Source organism: Hippopotamus amphibius, chromosome 7 (assembly GCF_030028045.1).
Source record: "Hippopotamus amphibius kiboko isolate mHipAmp2 chromosome 7, mHipAmp2.hap2, whole genome shotgun sequence".
In the NCBI taxonomy this organism is placed as follows: domain Eukaryota; kingdom Metazoa; phylum Chordata; class Mammalia; order Artiodactyla; family Hippopotamidae; genus Hippopotamus; species Hippopotamus amphibius.
The window spans coordinates 41,338,275-41,356,573 of record NC_080192.1 but is presented as its reverse complement, the minus strand read 5'-3'; the positions used below and the strand labels follow the sequence as shown (position 1 = coordinate 41,356,573).

At 36.5% G+C, this 18,299-nt stretch overlaps 1 protein-coding gene across 1 annotated transcript in view; it reads left to right on the top strand.

Annotated features, from left to right (window-relative positions):
- Positions 1-18,299, top strand: part of ZDHHC17 (zinc finger DHHC-type palmitoyltransferase 17) — a 94,056-nt gene that overhangs the window by 57,342 nt on the left and 18,415 nt on the right. Inside the window, exons 9-10 of the mRNA XM_057742412.1 lie at positions 7,770-7,912; positions 16,349-16,451. Coding sequence (XP_057598395.1) covers positions 7,770-7,912; positions 16,349-16,451 — 246 coding nt within the window. The remainder of the gene's footprint in view (positions 1-7,769; positions 7,913-16,348; positions 16,452-18,299) is intronic.

Genomic DNA, 18,299 nt, shown 5'->3' with positions numbered 1-18,299 from the left:
GAAGAGAAGAGGGTGGGGCTGAAAAAGTACTTAAAGATATAATGGCCAAAAATTCCCCAAATTTGGCAAAAGACAGACCTGCAGGCTAAGAAGTGGAGCAAACCCTAAACAAAATAAACTCAAAGAAATCCAAATGAAACATATCATAGTCAAACTTCTGGAAACTAAAGACCAAGAAGTAAAAATCTTTGAAGTCTGTTTACCATTAGGGGTAAAACTATTCAATAACAGTGGATTTCTCGTCAGAAACCATAGAGGCTGAAGGAGCTGCCACATTTTCCAAGTGCTGGATGGAAAGAACTGTCAATCCAGAATCCAATATCCAGTGAAAATATCTTTCAGGAATGAAGAAGTCAACACATTTTCAGATAATGGGAAAGTAAGAGAATTTGTGGCCAGAGACCTGCCCTAAAAAAAATGGCTAAGAGAATTTCTTTAAACAGAAGGGAAATGAGAAGAGAAAGAATCTTGAAATATAAGATCATGGTAAGCAAAATTATGGGTAAATACAGTGGACTCTCCTTATCCTACATCTTCCAAATTATGTTTGACAGTTGAAGCAAAAATTATAATACTGTTTGATGTGGATCTAAATGTACGTAGAGAACATATTTGAGACAGTTTATAATGTAGACAGGGGAGGGCAAAGGGACATTAATGGAGATGTGGTTTCTGCACTTCAGTTGAACTTGTAAAATGATGACACCAGTATGCTGTGATAAGTTATATTTATATAATACTTAGAGTAACCACTAAAAAAGCTATTCAAAGAGATATACTCAAAACACTGTAGATAAAATAAAATTCTAAAAAAGTTTTCCAGTAACCCAAAAGAAAACAGCAACAAAACATAGAACAAACAGAAAACAAAAAATAAAATTACAGATTTAAACCCTAACATATCAATAATTAGAGTAACTGTAAATGGACTAAATATACCAATTAAAAGACAGATATTGACAGTGTGGATTATAAAGTATGACTCAGCTATATGCTGTCTGTAAGGAACTCACTTCACATACAAGAATATTGGCAAGTTGCTTATATGGGCAAGTGGCAGAATGGAAATAACATAACATACCAAAAGCAAGATAGAACAAAAAGGAAAACTACAGGCATACCTCATTTTATTGAGTTTCACAGATATTTCCTGGGGGGTTTTGTATGATTTTGTTTTTGTTTTTTACAAAGTGAAGGTTTGTGGCAACCTGCATCAAATAAATGTTGTTGGTGCCATTTTTCCAACATCATTTGCTTACTTCGTGTCTCCATGTCACATTTTGATAATCCTCGCAGTGTTTCAAAGCTTCCATCAGCAAAAAGATTATGAGTTAATGAAGGCTCAGATGATGGTTAGCATTTTTTTAGCAATAAAGTATTTTTTAATTAAAGTATGTACATTGTTTTTTTAGACATAGTGCTATTGCACACTTAATAGACTTCAGTATAGTGTAAACATAACTTTTTAAAATTGAAATATAGTTGATGTCCAATATTATGTCAGTTTCAGATGTACTACATAGTGATTTGACATTTGTATACATCACTACATTGTCTAGTAACCGTTTGTCTCTATACAAACTTACTACAATATTATTGACCATATTCCTTATGCTGTGTATTACACTCCATGGCTTATTTTATGACTGGAGGTTTGTACTTCTTAATCCCCTTCACCTCTCACCCCCCCCACCCCCTGCCCTCTGGGAACCACCTGTTTGTTTTCTGTATCTCTGAGTCTGTTTTTATTTTGTTCTGCTTTGTTTTGTTTTTTTAGATTCCCCATGTAAGTGAGACCATGTAATGTTTGTCTTTCTCTGACTTATTTCACCTGGTATAATACTTCTTGATCCATTCATGTTGTCACAAATGGCAAGATTTCAGTCTTTTTTTTATGGCTAATATTCCATTGTATATATAGATCACATTTTATGTATCCATTCATCTATTGATGAGCGGTTAAGTTGCTTCCATATTGTGGCTATTGTAAATAATACTGCAATGAATATTGAGATGTCTGTATATTTTCTAATTAGTCTTTTTGTTTCTTTGGGTAAATACCCAGAAGTGAAATTGCTCAGTCATGTGGCAGTTCTATTTTTAATTTTTTGAGGACCCTCCATACTGTTTTCCATAGTGCCTGTACCAATTTACAATTCTACCAACAGTGCACGAGGATTCCCTTTTCTCCACATGCTCACCAACATTCGTTTGTTTTTTTTTTTAAAGCAAATCTTTTTTTTTTTTTTAATTGGCTGTGTTGGGTCTTTTTTTGCTGTGTGTGGGCTTTCTTTTTAGTTGCTGTGAATGGGGGCTACTCTTTGTTGTGGTGCGCGGGCTTCTCATTGCCATGGCTTCTCTTGTTGCAGAGCACGGGCTCTAGGCGCATGGGCTTCAGTAGTTGCAGCACATGGGCTCAGTAGTTGTGGCTCATGGGCTCTAAAGCGCAGGCTCGGTAGTTGTGGCGCACGGGCTTAGTTGCTCCGCGGCATGTGGGATCTTCCTGGAGCAGGGATTGAACCCGTGTCCCCTGCATTGGCAGGTGGATTCTCAACCACTGCACCACCTAGGAAGCCCACCAACATTTGTTGTTTCTTGTCTTTTTTGATGTGGTAGCCATTCTCACAGGTCTGAGGTGGTATCCTATTTTGGTTTTGATTTGCCTTTTCCTGGTTAGTGATGTTGAGCATCTTTTCATGTCTGTTGGCCATCTGTATATCTTCTTTGAAAAAAAATGTCTATTCCAGTTCCTCTGCCCACTATATAGTTGTTTGTTGTTTTCATGTTGAGTTGTATGAGTTCTTTGTATATTTTGGATATTAACCCCTTATCAGGTGTATCATTTGCAGATATCTTCTTCCATTCAGTGGGCTGCCCTTTTGGTTTGTTGCTGTTGTTGTTAGTTTCCTTTACTGTGGAAAAACTTTTTAGTTTCATGCAGTCCCATTTGTTTACTTTTGTTTCCCTTTCTTGAGGAGACAGATTCAAAAAAATATTGCTAAAACTGCTGTCAGAGAGCATACTGCGTGTTTTCATCTGGGAGTTTTATAGTTTCAGGTTTTACATTTAAGTCTTTAATCCATTTTGAGTTTCTTTTGTATATGATGTGAGAAACCAGTCCAGTTTGATTCTTTTACATGTAGATGTCCAGTTTTCCCAATACCATTTAATGAAGAAGGGTTTTTTCCCCCTCATTTTATATTCTTGCTTCCTTTGTTTTAGATTAATTGATCATATAAGCATGGGTTTACTTTTGGGCTCTCTATTCTGTTCCATTGATCTGTGTCTGTTTTTGTGCCAGTGCTGTACTGTTTTGATTACTTTACCTTTGCAGTATAGTTTGAAATCAGGGCGTGTGATACTTCAGCTTTGTTTTTCTTTCTCAAAATTGCTTTTTCTATTCAATATCTTTTGTGTTTCCGTACAAATTGTAGAATTACTTGTTTTAGTTCTGTGAGAAATGCCATTGGTATTTTGATAGGGACCACACTGAATCTGTAGATTGCTGTGGGTAGTATGGTCATTTTAACAATATTAATTCTTCCAATCTGTGAGAATGTTATGTTTTTCCATTTATTGTATTGTCTTCAGTTTCCTTCATCAGTGTCTTTTAGATTTCAGAGTGCAAATCTTTTACCTCTTTGGTTAGATTTATTTCTAGATATTGTATTCTTTTTGATTCACTTGTAAATGGGATTGTTTTCTTAATTTCTCTTTCTGATGGCTTGTTATTAGTGTATAAATGGCTTGTTATTAGTGTATAAAATAACAGAGTTTCATTTATTAATTTTGTACCCTGCAACTTTACGGAATTCGCTTACTCTAATAGTTTTTTGGTGGTGTCTTTAGGATTTTCTGTATACAGTGTCATGTCATCTGCAGACAGTGACAGTTTTACTTCTTCCTTTCCAATTTGGATTCATTCCTTTTTTCTTTTCTTGTTGCTGTGGCTAGTAGGACTTCTAATACCATGTTGAATAGTGGAAGGGTGTGCATCCTTGTGTTGTTCCTGATCTTAGGAAATGCTTTCAGCTTTTCACCATTGAGTGTGATGTTAGCTATGGGTTTGTCATATATGGCCTTCTTTAACGTTGAGGTATGTTCCCTTCGTACCCACTTGGTTGAGAGTTTTTATCATAAATGGATGTTGAATTTTGTCAAAAGCTTTTTATGTATCTACTGAGATAATCATATGGTTTTTATTCTTCACTTTGTTAATATAGTATATCATGCTGATTGATTGGCTGTTTGGGTGGCCCCACATGGTGGTGGGGGCAGTGCTCAGGGCTGGTGCTGCCCAGCTGGAGGGTGGGGCCAGGTTCTGAGTACTAATAGGCTAGAGGGGAGGATTCTAAAAGGGTGCTTGCCAACCCTAGGGTTATTAGGGTAGAAGTTCCCCCAAATGGCTGCCACCAGCTTCTGTATCTGCAGGGGTCTCTCATTTGCCTCCTACCTCTCCAGAGGACTCTCCAGGATCAGCAAGTCCATCTGTTCTAGGCTTCTACCGACTGGCTCTTTGTGTTGGGACTTGGAATATCTGAGATTTTGCCAGTGTCCTTTAAGAGCAGAGTCTCTGTTTCCTATAGCCCTCCAGCTTTCCTGAACATGGGCCCTGCTGGTTTTCCAAGCCAGACATTCTGGAGCTTTTTTTCCTGGTGCAGGACCCCTTGGCTGGGGAGCCCAGACCCCTTTCTCCTTGGGAAAGATTGTGATGTGATTGTGATATTCCTTCCATTTGTGGGTCACTGATCCTGAGGGTGTGAGCCCTGATTATACCATGTCTCCACCCCTCCTACCCATGTCATTGTGGTTCTATCTTTATTTCTTTAGTTATGGAAAATCTTTTCTGCTAGTCTTCAGGTCATTTTCCTAGAGTTGTTCTGTAAATAGTTGTAAAGTACTTGTATGCTGAAACATTTTAAATGCCAATGAAAGAAATCAAGGGTGATCTAAATAAGGGGAGAGAGATACTGTGGTCATGAACTGAAAGACTTAACATAGTAAATATGTCAGTTGTCCCCAAATTAATATACAGGTTTAATGTAATTAAGTAATTTCAGCAAGATTTTTTTATTTGTATAAACCAAGATTATTCCAAAATTTATATGAAAAGGCCATAGACTTAGAATAGCTAAAACAATTTTGAAAAAGAAGTTACCATATGATCCAGCTATCCCACTCCTGGGGATATATTCGGATAAAACTCTTAACTTGAAGAGATACATGCACTCCAGTTTTCATAGCAGCACTGTTTACAATAGCCAAGAAGAATCGCTCTCTGCAATTTTAAGACCTGCTATATAGCTTCAGTAATCAAGACTATGTAGTATTGCTGAAGGAATAAAGTGATTAGTGGAACAGAATAGAGAGCCTGGAAGTAGAACGACAGACATAAGCCCACTCACATTTGATAGATGTAAAAGCAATTCAGTGGAGGAAAGACAGCCTTTTCAGTGATTGATACTGGAGCATTAGGACATGTATAGGCAAAAAAATAAACCTCTACTCAAACTGTACACTGTATTAAAAAAAATTAACTCAAAACCGTTCAAGACTTAAATGTAAAACTGTAAAAATCTAGGGCTAGGTAAAGAGATTTGACACAGTAAGTATGATCCACAAAGGTAAAAATTACTCATTTGGATTTGAATCAAAATGTAAAACTTCAGTTAACTTAGGCGGAACCTAAACATCAAAGCCATTCACATAACCAGGCTGGTGCAAATGATTTTCAGCACTTGATTTGGATATTTTGAGTAGGTCGGCTATCTCCTGCGTGGTGTAACATTTATTGTTCTCAGTTAATGTCTCGGTTTGATCACTATCAACTTCAACTGGTCTACCCAACCGTGGAGCATCGTCCAGGGAAAAATCTCCAGCATGGAACTTTGGAAACCACTTTTGACACGTTCAGTCAGTCACAACACCTTCTCCACACACTGCACAAATCTTTTTGTGTGTTTCAGTTGTATTTTTACCTTTCTTGAAATGATGAAGCATAATATGCCGAAAATATTGCTTTTTTCTTTCATCTTCAATATTAAAATGGCTACACAGAAATGCATCAATTTTGATGATTCTTTTTATAAATGCACACTGTCACATACAATCTAACAAAATGTTTTGAATGAAGTTAAAGACAACTAAGTGCTAGTAGAGCCACCTTACAGAAAAAAACCAACGAACATTTTGGCCCACCCAATACTAACACACATAGTAACATGGATGAATGTCAAATGCATTCGCTAAGTGAAAGAAGCCAGTTTTAAAAGACTGCATCCAGTACAACTCCTTTTATGTGACATTCCTGCAAAGGAGAACGGAAAAGGACAGGTATCAGGCTGATGGTTGCCAAGGCTTGGGCCTGGTGACACAGGGTATTTCAAGGCTTGATGGGACTGTTCTGTGTCTTGATATTCATGCTTGTTACACAACTGTGTATACTCATCAATTTCAGAGAACTGTACACAAAAAAAGGGTGAATTTCACATATGTAAATTGTGTCTTAATTTTTAATAATGGAAGAATGTGCCTGTTGCTGGGAGGGAACAAATGTCTTGACTAAAAGCAAGCCAAGTTAAAGATAATTTTAGGAAATACTTTTTCAAACGACTCACGTCTGCCTTCTCATATACTTATATACTCTCTCCTCCCAATTATAAACCTTCTCTACTGTTTTGATATAAAATTCACACGATAGAGATGAAAAAACAAATTGGAAGGATGTTATTTTACTACAGCATAAAATTAAACTCTGGAGTTGATATGTTTAATTATTAGTCTAATTTAAAATTATACAATTAGTTCAGAAAATGAATTACAGTGGCTAAATAAGGGAAGACATGATTATTTTCATGAAAAAGTGTTTATTTCACTAGAAGCCAGTGGTATGAAAAGGTGTGGAAAAAAAGGTATAATCTTGGCCTTCAGAAAGGTAAGTACTCAGTGAGGAGGGTAATATTTACACTCTGAGCTTTGTTATTAGATCACAGCTAAAATATCTTATGTAGTTGTGTCACCTAAGGTAACTGGAGAGACTTAATAGCTACCTGTAAGTTTGTGAAGGGCTGTTATGTAGGAGAGGCAATAGACTGTGTTGCTCTGAAGATATAATTGGATAGATGTTACAAGGAAACAGGCAGGTTTTATGCTTACGAGTATTTCTAACCATTAGACCAGTACAAAAATGAAATGGTAGTGTCTGAAGCACTCTGCCTTGATATGTGTTCAGAGGCACATCGTCTCCATTCTGTGGTCTCTGGGACCCTGTAGATTGTTTGATTTTATTGTCTATCTTACTTTAAGGCTCTAATATGCTGTTCATATGTATCATTCAAAATATCTTCTCCAGGCTAAGCATACTCAGGTTTTCTTATCTGATACAGCTGTTAGACTTTGTCATTCTGGTTGCCCTTGTCTCCTCAGTTATCAATGCTTTTGTTAAAATGGGGTGGTGTTTTTCATGAACCGTTTTCTAGCCCATCCACGTGTTTAGCAGGTAGTACTGCTCTCTACTATATCTATCTAGACCCAGTCCTATAACTTCTATTTTCATTTTCCACAATTTTAGCCAAGTACTTTTAAATTGTTTATTTAATACCTCTTTCTAGAAGAGAGAGACTAGCACCTTGAATAGTATCTGCACATAGTAGGTATATTTGAATGAATGAATTTCACCCCTGTTGTATGTTTTCACAAAGGTAACAATGACTCACAGTGAGGTTACTTGAAACATGCAAAACTTTCTCTGTTTTGTTTTTTCTCTACAGGAATTTCGGCAGAAAGTAATGCTGGGAACTCCTTTCCTAGTTATTTGGCTGGTTGGGTTTATAGCAGACCTAAATATTGATTCTTGGCTCATTAAAGGGCTAATGTATGGTGGCGTTTGGGCTACAGTACAGTTTCTTTCAAAGTAAGTGTGTTGATTCCAACTATATTTTTAACTGGACATGTAAGAATAGTTTGGACCTGGCTATTTAAAATTAATGTTCTGTATATTTAGGACACTGCCTTTATGTAACGTCTGATCTTAATTTAGTGTTAAAGAATTTTTCACAAATTTATATCTGAAATCTAACATTTTTAACATTGTTGTTAAAAATGACTCTAAGGTACTTTCAGTGACAAAGTCATACATATAATTTTTTTTAAGCTCTTTATTGGAATATAATTGTTTTACACTTTTCTACCAGCTTTTGAGGTACACCAAAGTGAATCAGCTGTATTTATACATATATCCCCATATCCCCTCCCTCCCGCGACTCCCTCCGACCCTCCCTATCCTGGCCCTCTAAGGCATCACCCATCATCCAGTTGATCTCCCTTTGTTATACAGCAACTTCCCACTAGCTATCTCTTTTACACTTGGTAGTGTATATAGGTCTGTGCTACTCTCTCACTTCGTCTTAGCTTCCCCTTCACCCCCCGTCCCCCAACCCCGTGTCCTCCAGTCCATTCTCTGCATCTGCATCCTTAATTTTGTCCTGTCACTGGGTTCATCAGTACCTTTTTTTTTTCTTTAGATTCCATATATATGAGTTAGCATACAGTATTAGTTTTTCCCTTTCTGGCTTACTTCACTATGTATGACAGACTCTAGGTCTATCCACCTCATTACTTATAGCTCCATTTCATTCCTTTTTATGGCTGAGTAATATTCCATTGTATATATATGCCACATCTTCTTCATCCATTCATCTCTTGTTGGGCATTTAGGTTCCTTCCATGTCCTGGCCATTGTAAATAGTGTGGCAATGAACATTATGGAACATGTTTCTTTTGGGATTATGGTTTTCTCTGGGTATATGCCCAGGAGTGGGATTACTGGATCATATGGTAGTTCTATTTTTAGTTTTTTAAGGAACCTCCAAACTGTTTTCCATAGTGGCTGTACCAACTTACATTCCCACCAACAGTGCAGGAGAGTTCCCTTTTCTCCACACCCTCTCCAACATTTGATGTTTCTAGATTTTTTGATGATGGCCATTCTGACCAGTGTGAGGTGATACCTCATTGTGGCTTTGACTTGTCTTTCTCTGATGATTAGTGATGTTGAGCATCTTTTCATGTGTTTGTTGGCCATCTGCATGTCTTCTTTGGAGAAATGTCTATTTAGGTCTTCTGCCCATTTGTGGATTGGGTTATTTGCTTTTTTGGTATTAAGCTGCATGATCTGCTTGTATATTTTGGAGATTAATCCTTTGTCTGTTGCTTCGTTGGCAAGTATTTTCTCCCATTCTGAGGGTTGTCTTCTTGTCTTGTTTATGGTTTCTTTCACTGTGCAAAAGCTTTTAAGTTTCATGAGGTCCCATTTGTTTATTCTTGATTTTATTTCCATTATTCTAGGAGGTGCTTGGGATTACCTCTGTGTTCTCTATTCTGTTCCATTGATCCTCCTTTCTGTTTTTGTGTCAGTACCATACTGTCTTGATCACTGTGGCCTTGTAATATAGTTTGAAGTCAGCAAGCCGAATTACGCCAACTCCGTCTTTCCTTCTCAAGATTGCTTTGGCTATTCGGGGTCTTTTCGTTTCCATACAAATCGTAAGATTTCTTGTTCTAATTCTGTGAAAAATGCCATTGATAATTTGATAGGGATTGCATTGAATCTGTAAATTGCTTTGGGTAGTACAGTCATTTTCACAATGTTGAGTCTTCCAATCCAAGAACATGGTGTGTCCCTCCATCTGTTTGTATCATCTTTGATTTCTTTCATCAGTGTCTTATAGTTTTCTGCATACAGGTCTTTTGCCTCCTCAGGCAGGTTTTTCCCTAGGTATTTTATTCTTTTTGTTGCAGTGGTAAGTGGGAGAGTTTCCTTAATTTCTCTTTCTGCTTTTTCATTGTTAGTGTATAGGAATGCAAGAGATTTGTGCGCATTAATTTTGTATCCTGCTACTTTACTGAATTCATCGATTAGTACTAGCAGTTTTCTGGTAGAATCTTTCAGGTTTTCTATGTAGAATGTCATGTCATCTGCAAAGAGTGACAATTTTACTTCTTTTCCAGTTTTGATTCCTTTTATTTCATTTTCTTCTCTGATTGCTGTGGCTAACACTTCCAAAACTATGTTGAATAATAATGGTGAGAGTGGACACCCTTGTCTTGTTCCTGTTCTTAGAGGGAATGCTTTCAGTTTTTCACTATTTAGAATGATGTTGGCTGTTGGTTTGTCATATATGGCCTTTATTATGTTGAGGAAATTTCCTTCTATGCCCATTTTCTGGAGAGTTTCTGTCATAAATGGATGTTAAATTTTGTCAAAAGCTTTTTCTGCATCTATTGAGATGATCATATGGTTTTTATCCTTCAATTTGTTGATATGATGTATCACATTGATTTGCATATATTGAAGAATCCTTGCATCCCAGGGAAAAACCCCACATAATCATGGTGTATGATCTTTTTAATGTGCTGTTGGATTCTGTTAGCTAGTATTTTGTTGAGGATTTTTGCATCTATATTCATCAGTGATATTGGCCTGTAATGTTCTTTTTTTGTGACATCTTTGCCTGGTTTTGGTATCAGGGTGATGGTGGCCTTGTAGAATGAGTTTGGGAGTCTTCCTCCTTCTGTTATATTTTGGAAGAGTTTGAGAAGGATGGGTGTTAGCTCTTCTTGAAATGTTTGATAGAATTTGCCTGTGAAGCCATCTGGCCCTGCGCTTTTGTGTGTTGGGAGATTTTTAATCACAGTCTCAATTTCCATCCTTGTGAAAAGTTCTGTTCATATTTTCTCTTTCTTCCTGGTTCAGTCTTGGAAGATTGTATTCATATTTTCTGTTCATATTTTCTCTTTCTTCCTGGTTCAGTCTTGGAAGATTGTATTTTTCTAAGAATTTATCCATTTCTTCCAGGTTATCCAATTTATTGGCATATGGTTGCTTGTAGTAGTCTCTCATGATCTTTTGTATTTCTGTGGTGTCCGTTGTGACTTCTGCTTTTTCATTTCTAATTCTGTTGATTTGCGTCTTCTCCCTTTTTTTCCTGATGAATCTGACTAATGGTTTATCAATTTTGTTTATCTTCTCCAGGAACCAGCTTTTAGTTTCATTGATCTTTGCTGTTGCTTCCTTCATTTCTTTTTCATTTATTTCTGATCTGATCTTTATGATTTCTTCCCTTCTGCTCACTTTGGGGTTTCCTTGTTCTTCTTTCTCTAATTGTTTTAAGTGTAAGTTTAGGTTATTTATTTGATATTTTTCTTGTTTCTTGAGGTAGGACTGTATTGCTATAAACTTCCCTCTTAGAACTGCTTTTGCTGCATCCCATAGGTTTTGGGTTGTGTTTTCATTGTCATTTGTTTCTAGATCTTTTTTGATTTCCTCTTTGATTTCTTTCGTGATTTCTTCGTTGTTTAATAGTGTATTGTTTAGCCTCTACTTGTTTGTATCATTTACAGTTTTTTTCCTGTAATTGATATCTAGTCTCATGGCATTTTGGTCAGAGAGGATGCTTGATATTGTGTCAGTTTTCTTGAATTTACCGAGACTTGATTTGTGACCCAAAATATGATCTATCCTGGAAAATGTTCCACGTGCACTTGAGAAGAAAGTGTATTCTGCAGTTTTTGCATGCAATGTCCTATAAACATCAATTAAGTTGAGATGGTCTAATGTGTCATTTAAAGCTTGTGTGTCCTTATTTATTTTCTCTGTGGATGATCTGTCCATTGATGTAAGTGGGGTGTTAAAGTCACCACTATTATTGTGTTCCTGTCGATGTCCCCTTTTATGGCTGTTAGCATTTGCCTTATGTATTGAGGTGATCCTATGTTGCGTGCGTAGATATTTACAACTGCTATATGTTCTTCTTGGATGGATCCCTTGATCATTATGTAGTGTCCTCCCTGTCTCTTGTAATAGTCTTTAAAGTCTAATTTATCTGATATGAGTATTACTACTCCAGCTTTCTTTTGACTTCCATTTGCATGGAATATCTTCTTCCATCCCTTTCCTTTCAGTCTATATGTGTCCCTTGGTCTGAAGTGGGTTTCTTGTAGGCAGCATATAGAAGGGTCTTGTTTTTGTATCCATTCAGCCAGTCTGTGTCTTTTGGTTGGAGCATTTAACCCATTTACATTTCAGGTGATTATTGACATGTGTGTTCCGATTACCATTTTCTTAATTGTTTTGGGTTTGTTTTTGTAGGTCTTTTCCTTCTCTTGTGTTTCCTGCTTAGAAAAGTTCCTTTAGCAATTGTTGTAAGGTTGGTTTGGTGGTGCTGAATTCTCTTAACTTTTGCTTGTCTGTAAAGCTTTTGATTTATCTGTCAAATCTGAATGAGATTCTTGCTGGGTAGAATATTCTTGTCTGTAGGTTTCTCTCTTTCAGGACTTTCAGTGTATCCTGCCATTCCTTTCTGGCCTGCAGAGTTTCTGTAGAAAGGTCAGCTGTTATCCTTATGGGTTTTCCCTTATATGTTATTTGTTGCCTTTCTCTTGCTGCTTTTAATATTTTTTCTTTGTGTTTAATTGTCGTTAGTTTGATTAATATGTGCCTCGGTGTATATCTCCTTGGGTTTATTCTGTATGGGACCGTCTGCACTTCTTGGACTTGATTAATTATTTCCTTTCCCATGTTGGGAAAGTTTTCCACTAGAACCTCTTCAAATATTTTGTCAGACCCCCTTTTTTTTTCTTCTTCTTCTGGGATGCCTATGATTCGAATGTTGGTGCACTTAATGTCACCAATGTCTCTGAGACTGTCTTCCATTCTTTTATTCTCTTTTCTCTTTCCTGCTCTGTGGCAGTTATTTCCCCCATTCTATCTTCCAACTCACTTATTTGTTCTTCTGCCTCAGTTATTCTGCTGTTTATACCATCTAGAGTATTTTTAATTTCGGTTATTTTGTTGTCCGTTACTGTTTGTTTGCTCTTTAGTTCTTCTGAGTCCTTATTAACTGTTTCTTGTATTTTCTGTATGTTGTTATTGAGAGTTTGGATCATCTTTACACTCATTACTCTGAATTCTTTTTAAGGCATTTTTCCTATTTCCTCTTCATTTATTTGGTCATGTGGGGTTTTTTTATGCTCGTTTTCCTGCATGGTATTTCTTTATTTTCTCATTTTGTCTAATTTATAGGATTTGCTATCTCCTTTCCCTATGCTGCCTAGTAGTATTTCCTTTTGTTTCTGCCCTCTGCCCCCTGTGGTGGGGTATGTCCAGTGTCTGGAGTAGGCTTCCTGGTGAGGGGGTCTGGTGTCTGCTTTCCGGTGTGTCGCTCCGTGTCTTTTCTCTCTGATGAGCAGGGCTGTGTCAGGTGGTGTGTTTTAGGGTATCTGTGAGGTTAATATGGCTTTAGGTAGTCTGTGTGCTGATGGGTGGGTTTGTGTTCCTGTGTCATTTGTAGTTTGGTGTGAGGTGTCCAGCACTGGCAGTTGCAGACAGTTGGACAAAGCTGAGTCTTAGACTCTGATACAGGGCTCTGTGAGAGTTCTCTGCAGTTAAACTTCCCAGTGTGTGAGGACTCCCTAGTAGTCTAGCATCCTGGATTCAGTGCTCCCTCCCCAGAGCCTCCAATTTGACTTCTGATGGAGTAGTCCAGACTTCACAGGTTGCTTATCCTTGCAATAAAGGGGTTTAAAGAAGACTGTCCAAGCCCCAGACTCATGGCAGAATGTCAAGTCAAACAAATACTAAGTCTAGGAAACACATACATGTGTAAGGCACACAAATACTGAATCCAGTAGAATATAAAGCACTAGAAAGACCTGACAGAAGAACCCCAGTATGCCATCAGACAATCAAAGAGAAAACCAACAGAAATTCAAAACCAAAAACAAACAAACAAAGAAACAAACAAACCTCATACACACAAACACAGATCCAGGGAGATTTTGAAAGCTAGGGTCAAATATAATAAAGAGCAAGAGTACCACCAGACAGACTGAAGATTCTCAGAACAAAATCAGACAGTTATGCTTAGAACTAAGATAAAGACAAACCCTAATAATAAAAACGAAAGCAGTGTGTCATCTGGAGAATAAAGCAAGGAAACTGAGCAGACCGATAATATTGCTTTTAAGTATATTAAGATAAACTACAAAAGGATAGAAGACGGCAACAGAAGAGCGTAGTGTGACTGGAAATATGAAAAGAAAAAGAGAGAAATAGAAATGTATAAAAGATAGAGGTGAAAAGAAGGTAGGAGAGATACAGTCAGTAGTACAAAAAATTTAGCTAGAAATAGAAATATATAAAAATTCTAAAAAATAAAAATAGAATAAAAATAGAATAAAAGAAGTATGTTATAAAACGTGTAGATCCCTTAAGACTATGATTGTAAGTAAGAAAATAAAAAAAAAAAAAAATTAGAACTGACCCCAGAATGGACCAAATCAATAGAATTAATAATAATATTTCTGTTTCCTTGGGGTCTCAGCTGTAAATGTCCTTCTACCCGCCTTGGCCTTTTTGTATTACTCTGTGACCATCAGAGCTCCCTTTATTGTTCATCTGTAAGCACCGGTGTGTGGGGAGAGAGAGTATACAGTAGTGGCTCCTTCCTCTGGGAGTGAGTGACCAGTGGCTCCCTGTCTGGGTCACGGAGGCTTGGGCGGCTCAGGCCGAGAGAGTGACTACAACCATGGCTCTTCCCCCCTGCTATGACTCCACGAGGGTGCCCTGCGTGGGTTACAGCAGCTCAGTTGGCTGTGGTGGTGCCTGTTGCAGAGGGATGCCGGTGGCTGAGGTATAAACAGAGTGTTTCCAGAGCTGGGCCACTCTGCAGACTTTTGGCTCTGGGCTGCAGGCACTCTAGGCCAGCCCCGCCCAGAGGCCTTTGTTATCCCTGAGTGCATTAGCCAGGCCCACAGGGGTCCTTCCTTTGTCCATCTCAGGCTTGAGAGAGAGAGAGAGAGAGAGAGAGAGAGAGAGAGAGACAGAGGTTTCCCCATCAGATAAGGGACATTTCCCCAAATTCAGCAGTCTTCCCTCTGTTTCAGATCCCTCCGCCCTAGGGTGTGGGACCCATCCCTTTCCTTTCTTCTCCTCCTCTTTCTCCTTTTTTTTTAACCCCCTCTTTCCTACACGGTTATGTCGGGATCTTTACAGTCCTTTCTGGTGTCCGAGGTCGTTTGCTGGTGTGCAGCTGGTTCTCTGTGGGAATTATTGCATCTTTTGCTGTACTCCTGATGCATCTGTGGAGAGGGATGCATTCCACGTCCTTCTACTTCGCTGCCATCTTTCTTCTCTCTAACATATAATTTTTTAAGGGTAAAATACAGTTTTAAAACATTTCTATAGAAGTGGACTCAAGTTTGTTGAACTCTAAATGTAGTATATATTGCTTATTTCTGGGTAACTATAATGCTTGAGCCTGGCTTTCCATAGGAATTATATTTTCTTTGGTCATAGGTCATGCAAGAAAGAGGTTTGGTTTTAGCACAAGGTAGAGTCTAAGCACGTGAAGTAGGCTTGTTTTTTTTTTAATCTTCTCCTTCCTTTTTATTTAAACATTGTGATCATTCTCTTTTCTTCTCATCCTTAGATCCTATTGCCCTAAAGTTGCCCATCCAGCAAAGTAGGCAGGCATTTATGATCCAGAACTTCCCACTTAATTTCCATTCCTTTAGTACCTTATTTTCATCAGCATTTCAAAAGAGTTTTGAAAATAATTCACGATACAGATAAGAGTGACTGGTAGTGCACTGATGTGGTAACTGTCAGGAAGAGGCTTAATTCTACGTAATTAATCTCATTTTAGTGTTTCTAGGTGCTCTACAGAGTATTACAAGCAGCAGTTCACCAATAGTTCCTACTTAGTGTACATGGATGGTTTATGCTGCTTATGTTTAATAAAATTATCAGTATTTATTTTTCCCAAATTCTAAATGCTGTAAATAATGACCTTTAATTCCTCCAAATTAGCCAGTTCATTCTCTTTGAAAAGATGTGCTGAAAGCTTAGCGGGAATTTGTAGGTAAGGAGAAATAATGATGAAACATACAGAAAAACTTGGGGATTGCTTTGTGCTCATTTGTTAAAATTATAACGTATCTTTAGTGAGTAATATGCTGGATGATAGAGTTACTGTATATACTAAAATGAGTTATTGATTTAGGAGAATAGGAATACAATGAAATTCTAAAGTTGAAAAGTACATAGAATATAATTTTAATTCTTGATGAATTGAAAGTAACTTCAGACTCTTGCTAAGTCATTCAAGTGTGCACTAATTTCTTATTGATTACTATGAAAACACTCTTCATATTTAAGCATCCTGAATTTCTGGGTCTTGTTAAGAGTTTACTCTGTGGAATGTATGTAATTTTCATTTAAATAAATAAATATTCATTTTTACAATGAAATACAGAGTTCAAATTTTATAAAACTTCTTGTGTTTTACAGATCCTTTTTTGATCATTCAATGCATAGTGCATTGCCCCTTGGAATATATTTGGCAACCAAATTCTGGATGTATGTTACGTGGTTCTTCTGGTTTTGGAATGATATCCTTTAGTTATAAAGGTCTTACCTAAAGCATTTTTTGCTTGTTATTTAAACAAATGTTTAATAATAATTTAACGTTAGAGCTGAACTGCTCATGATATGCTGCAGTAAAATGGTATTTCTAGAAAAATAATAAGTATGAACTAATGTGTTGTTTTTAAATGTTTCATATTTAATAAATTGCTTTTCGGAGCTGCTTTTAATAACAATATCAGTCATAAAAATAATAGTGACCATTTATTGAGCTTTTAAGGGGCATTTTCTTAAATACTTGATGCTCCATTTAGTAGACATCCTATATATTAGTACTGTTGTCTCCATTTCATAAATGAGAAAATTTAGGCTTAAATAGGTTAAGCTGTTATTCTTGCCCAAGGTCACATAGCTAATCTCTAATAAAGCAGGGTGGAAACATATTTGTCTGATTCTATAACACATGTTTTGAACCTTTCTATGGAACTGTGACTTCCATGTTTTAGTATCAAATTATTTTCTCTATTTTCTTAACTCATAACTTACTATTTTGCTGTGATAGGTAGTAGTTAATTTCTCTCTTTTGCTTCTTGAAAAGCATGTAATGCTGTATCTTCAGATGTTTGCCAACTTCAGCAAATTATTTCAGTGTACTATACTTTTAAAAAGTAATATAATGTGACATTGTAAATGTGTGTGTGCAGATGTATGTATCAAAGAAATAAGGACAATGTCAACTTTTGATATTTTTAATAGAAAAAATTAATCAGTAAGATAGTCTGTTTTATTATAATAAAGGTACATATGTCATAAATGTCTTCATAAATCATTTTTCAAAACATTGCTATAAAAAGTATATAAGATATTTTAAATGGTATGCAGTATTCAATGACTTTTAACTGTTCTGAACAATATTAATGCCTGGTTTCACTTCACAGTCTTGCATGTTATAATATTGTATTCTTTTTAAGTTGTCTTGTGTATTAGACAAAAACAAAATATTGAAAAACAAAATATGCTTATTTTCTTTGTGAAACTGAGCCACACAATTGTAACTGCACTTCTTACATTTTCACAGCATTATAGGATTACTTTCAGAAAGTATAGTACTTTTAAATACTTTCTTAGCATAGTGTCTATTGAAATTTTTCCATGTGGCAGATTTCACTGGCTCATTCTGGGCTTGTATTATACTTTGATATAAAAATTATTCTTCAGGGATTTTATTAAGCATTAGAATTGTCTTATTGGAACATTTAATGAGTAAAACATATCTGCTCATTTTCATTACCTCATCTATTTTAAATTTATAAAAAGCACTGACCTCTGAAATGACTTTAGTATTCCAGACATATTTTCTAACTTTGCTTCCTAAATTGGACAGTAAATTTTATGTTCAAGGAAAAATTTTCTAAAAAAAATTTCTAATTTTAGACTGTTGCTGTGCTCTTAATCTGTTTGCATGTAAGTAGAGAAAAGCAGAATAATTAGTAAATTACCAAATACTGAAAACTTTATGCCAGAGAGTTTTATATAGTCTGTGAATATAGACTTGTGCTTAGGAACATCAGAGGGTGCTTAAGCACTGTGCTTGGAGACCATTTTAAACAGCAGAATCACCAACAGAAAGCCCACAGATGCTAAGCAAGAAGGCAAAGTATGCCTCATTTAACTCAGCTGGGAATGTGTGCATAGGGCGACTCATTTCTTGCTGCTTTGCACATACTCACAAATGACACAAAAGCACTGTAAATATTGATTATGGGGTTACAAATAAATTATAGCTAGTAGGCATGAAAATCAACTGTATAAAAGTTAGTTTCTCATAATATGTTACCCAGCTTAAGTGTTTTCATGGTGATAATGTATTTTGATG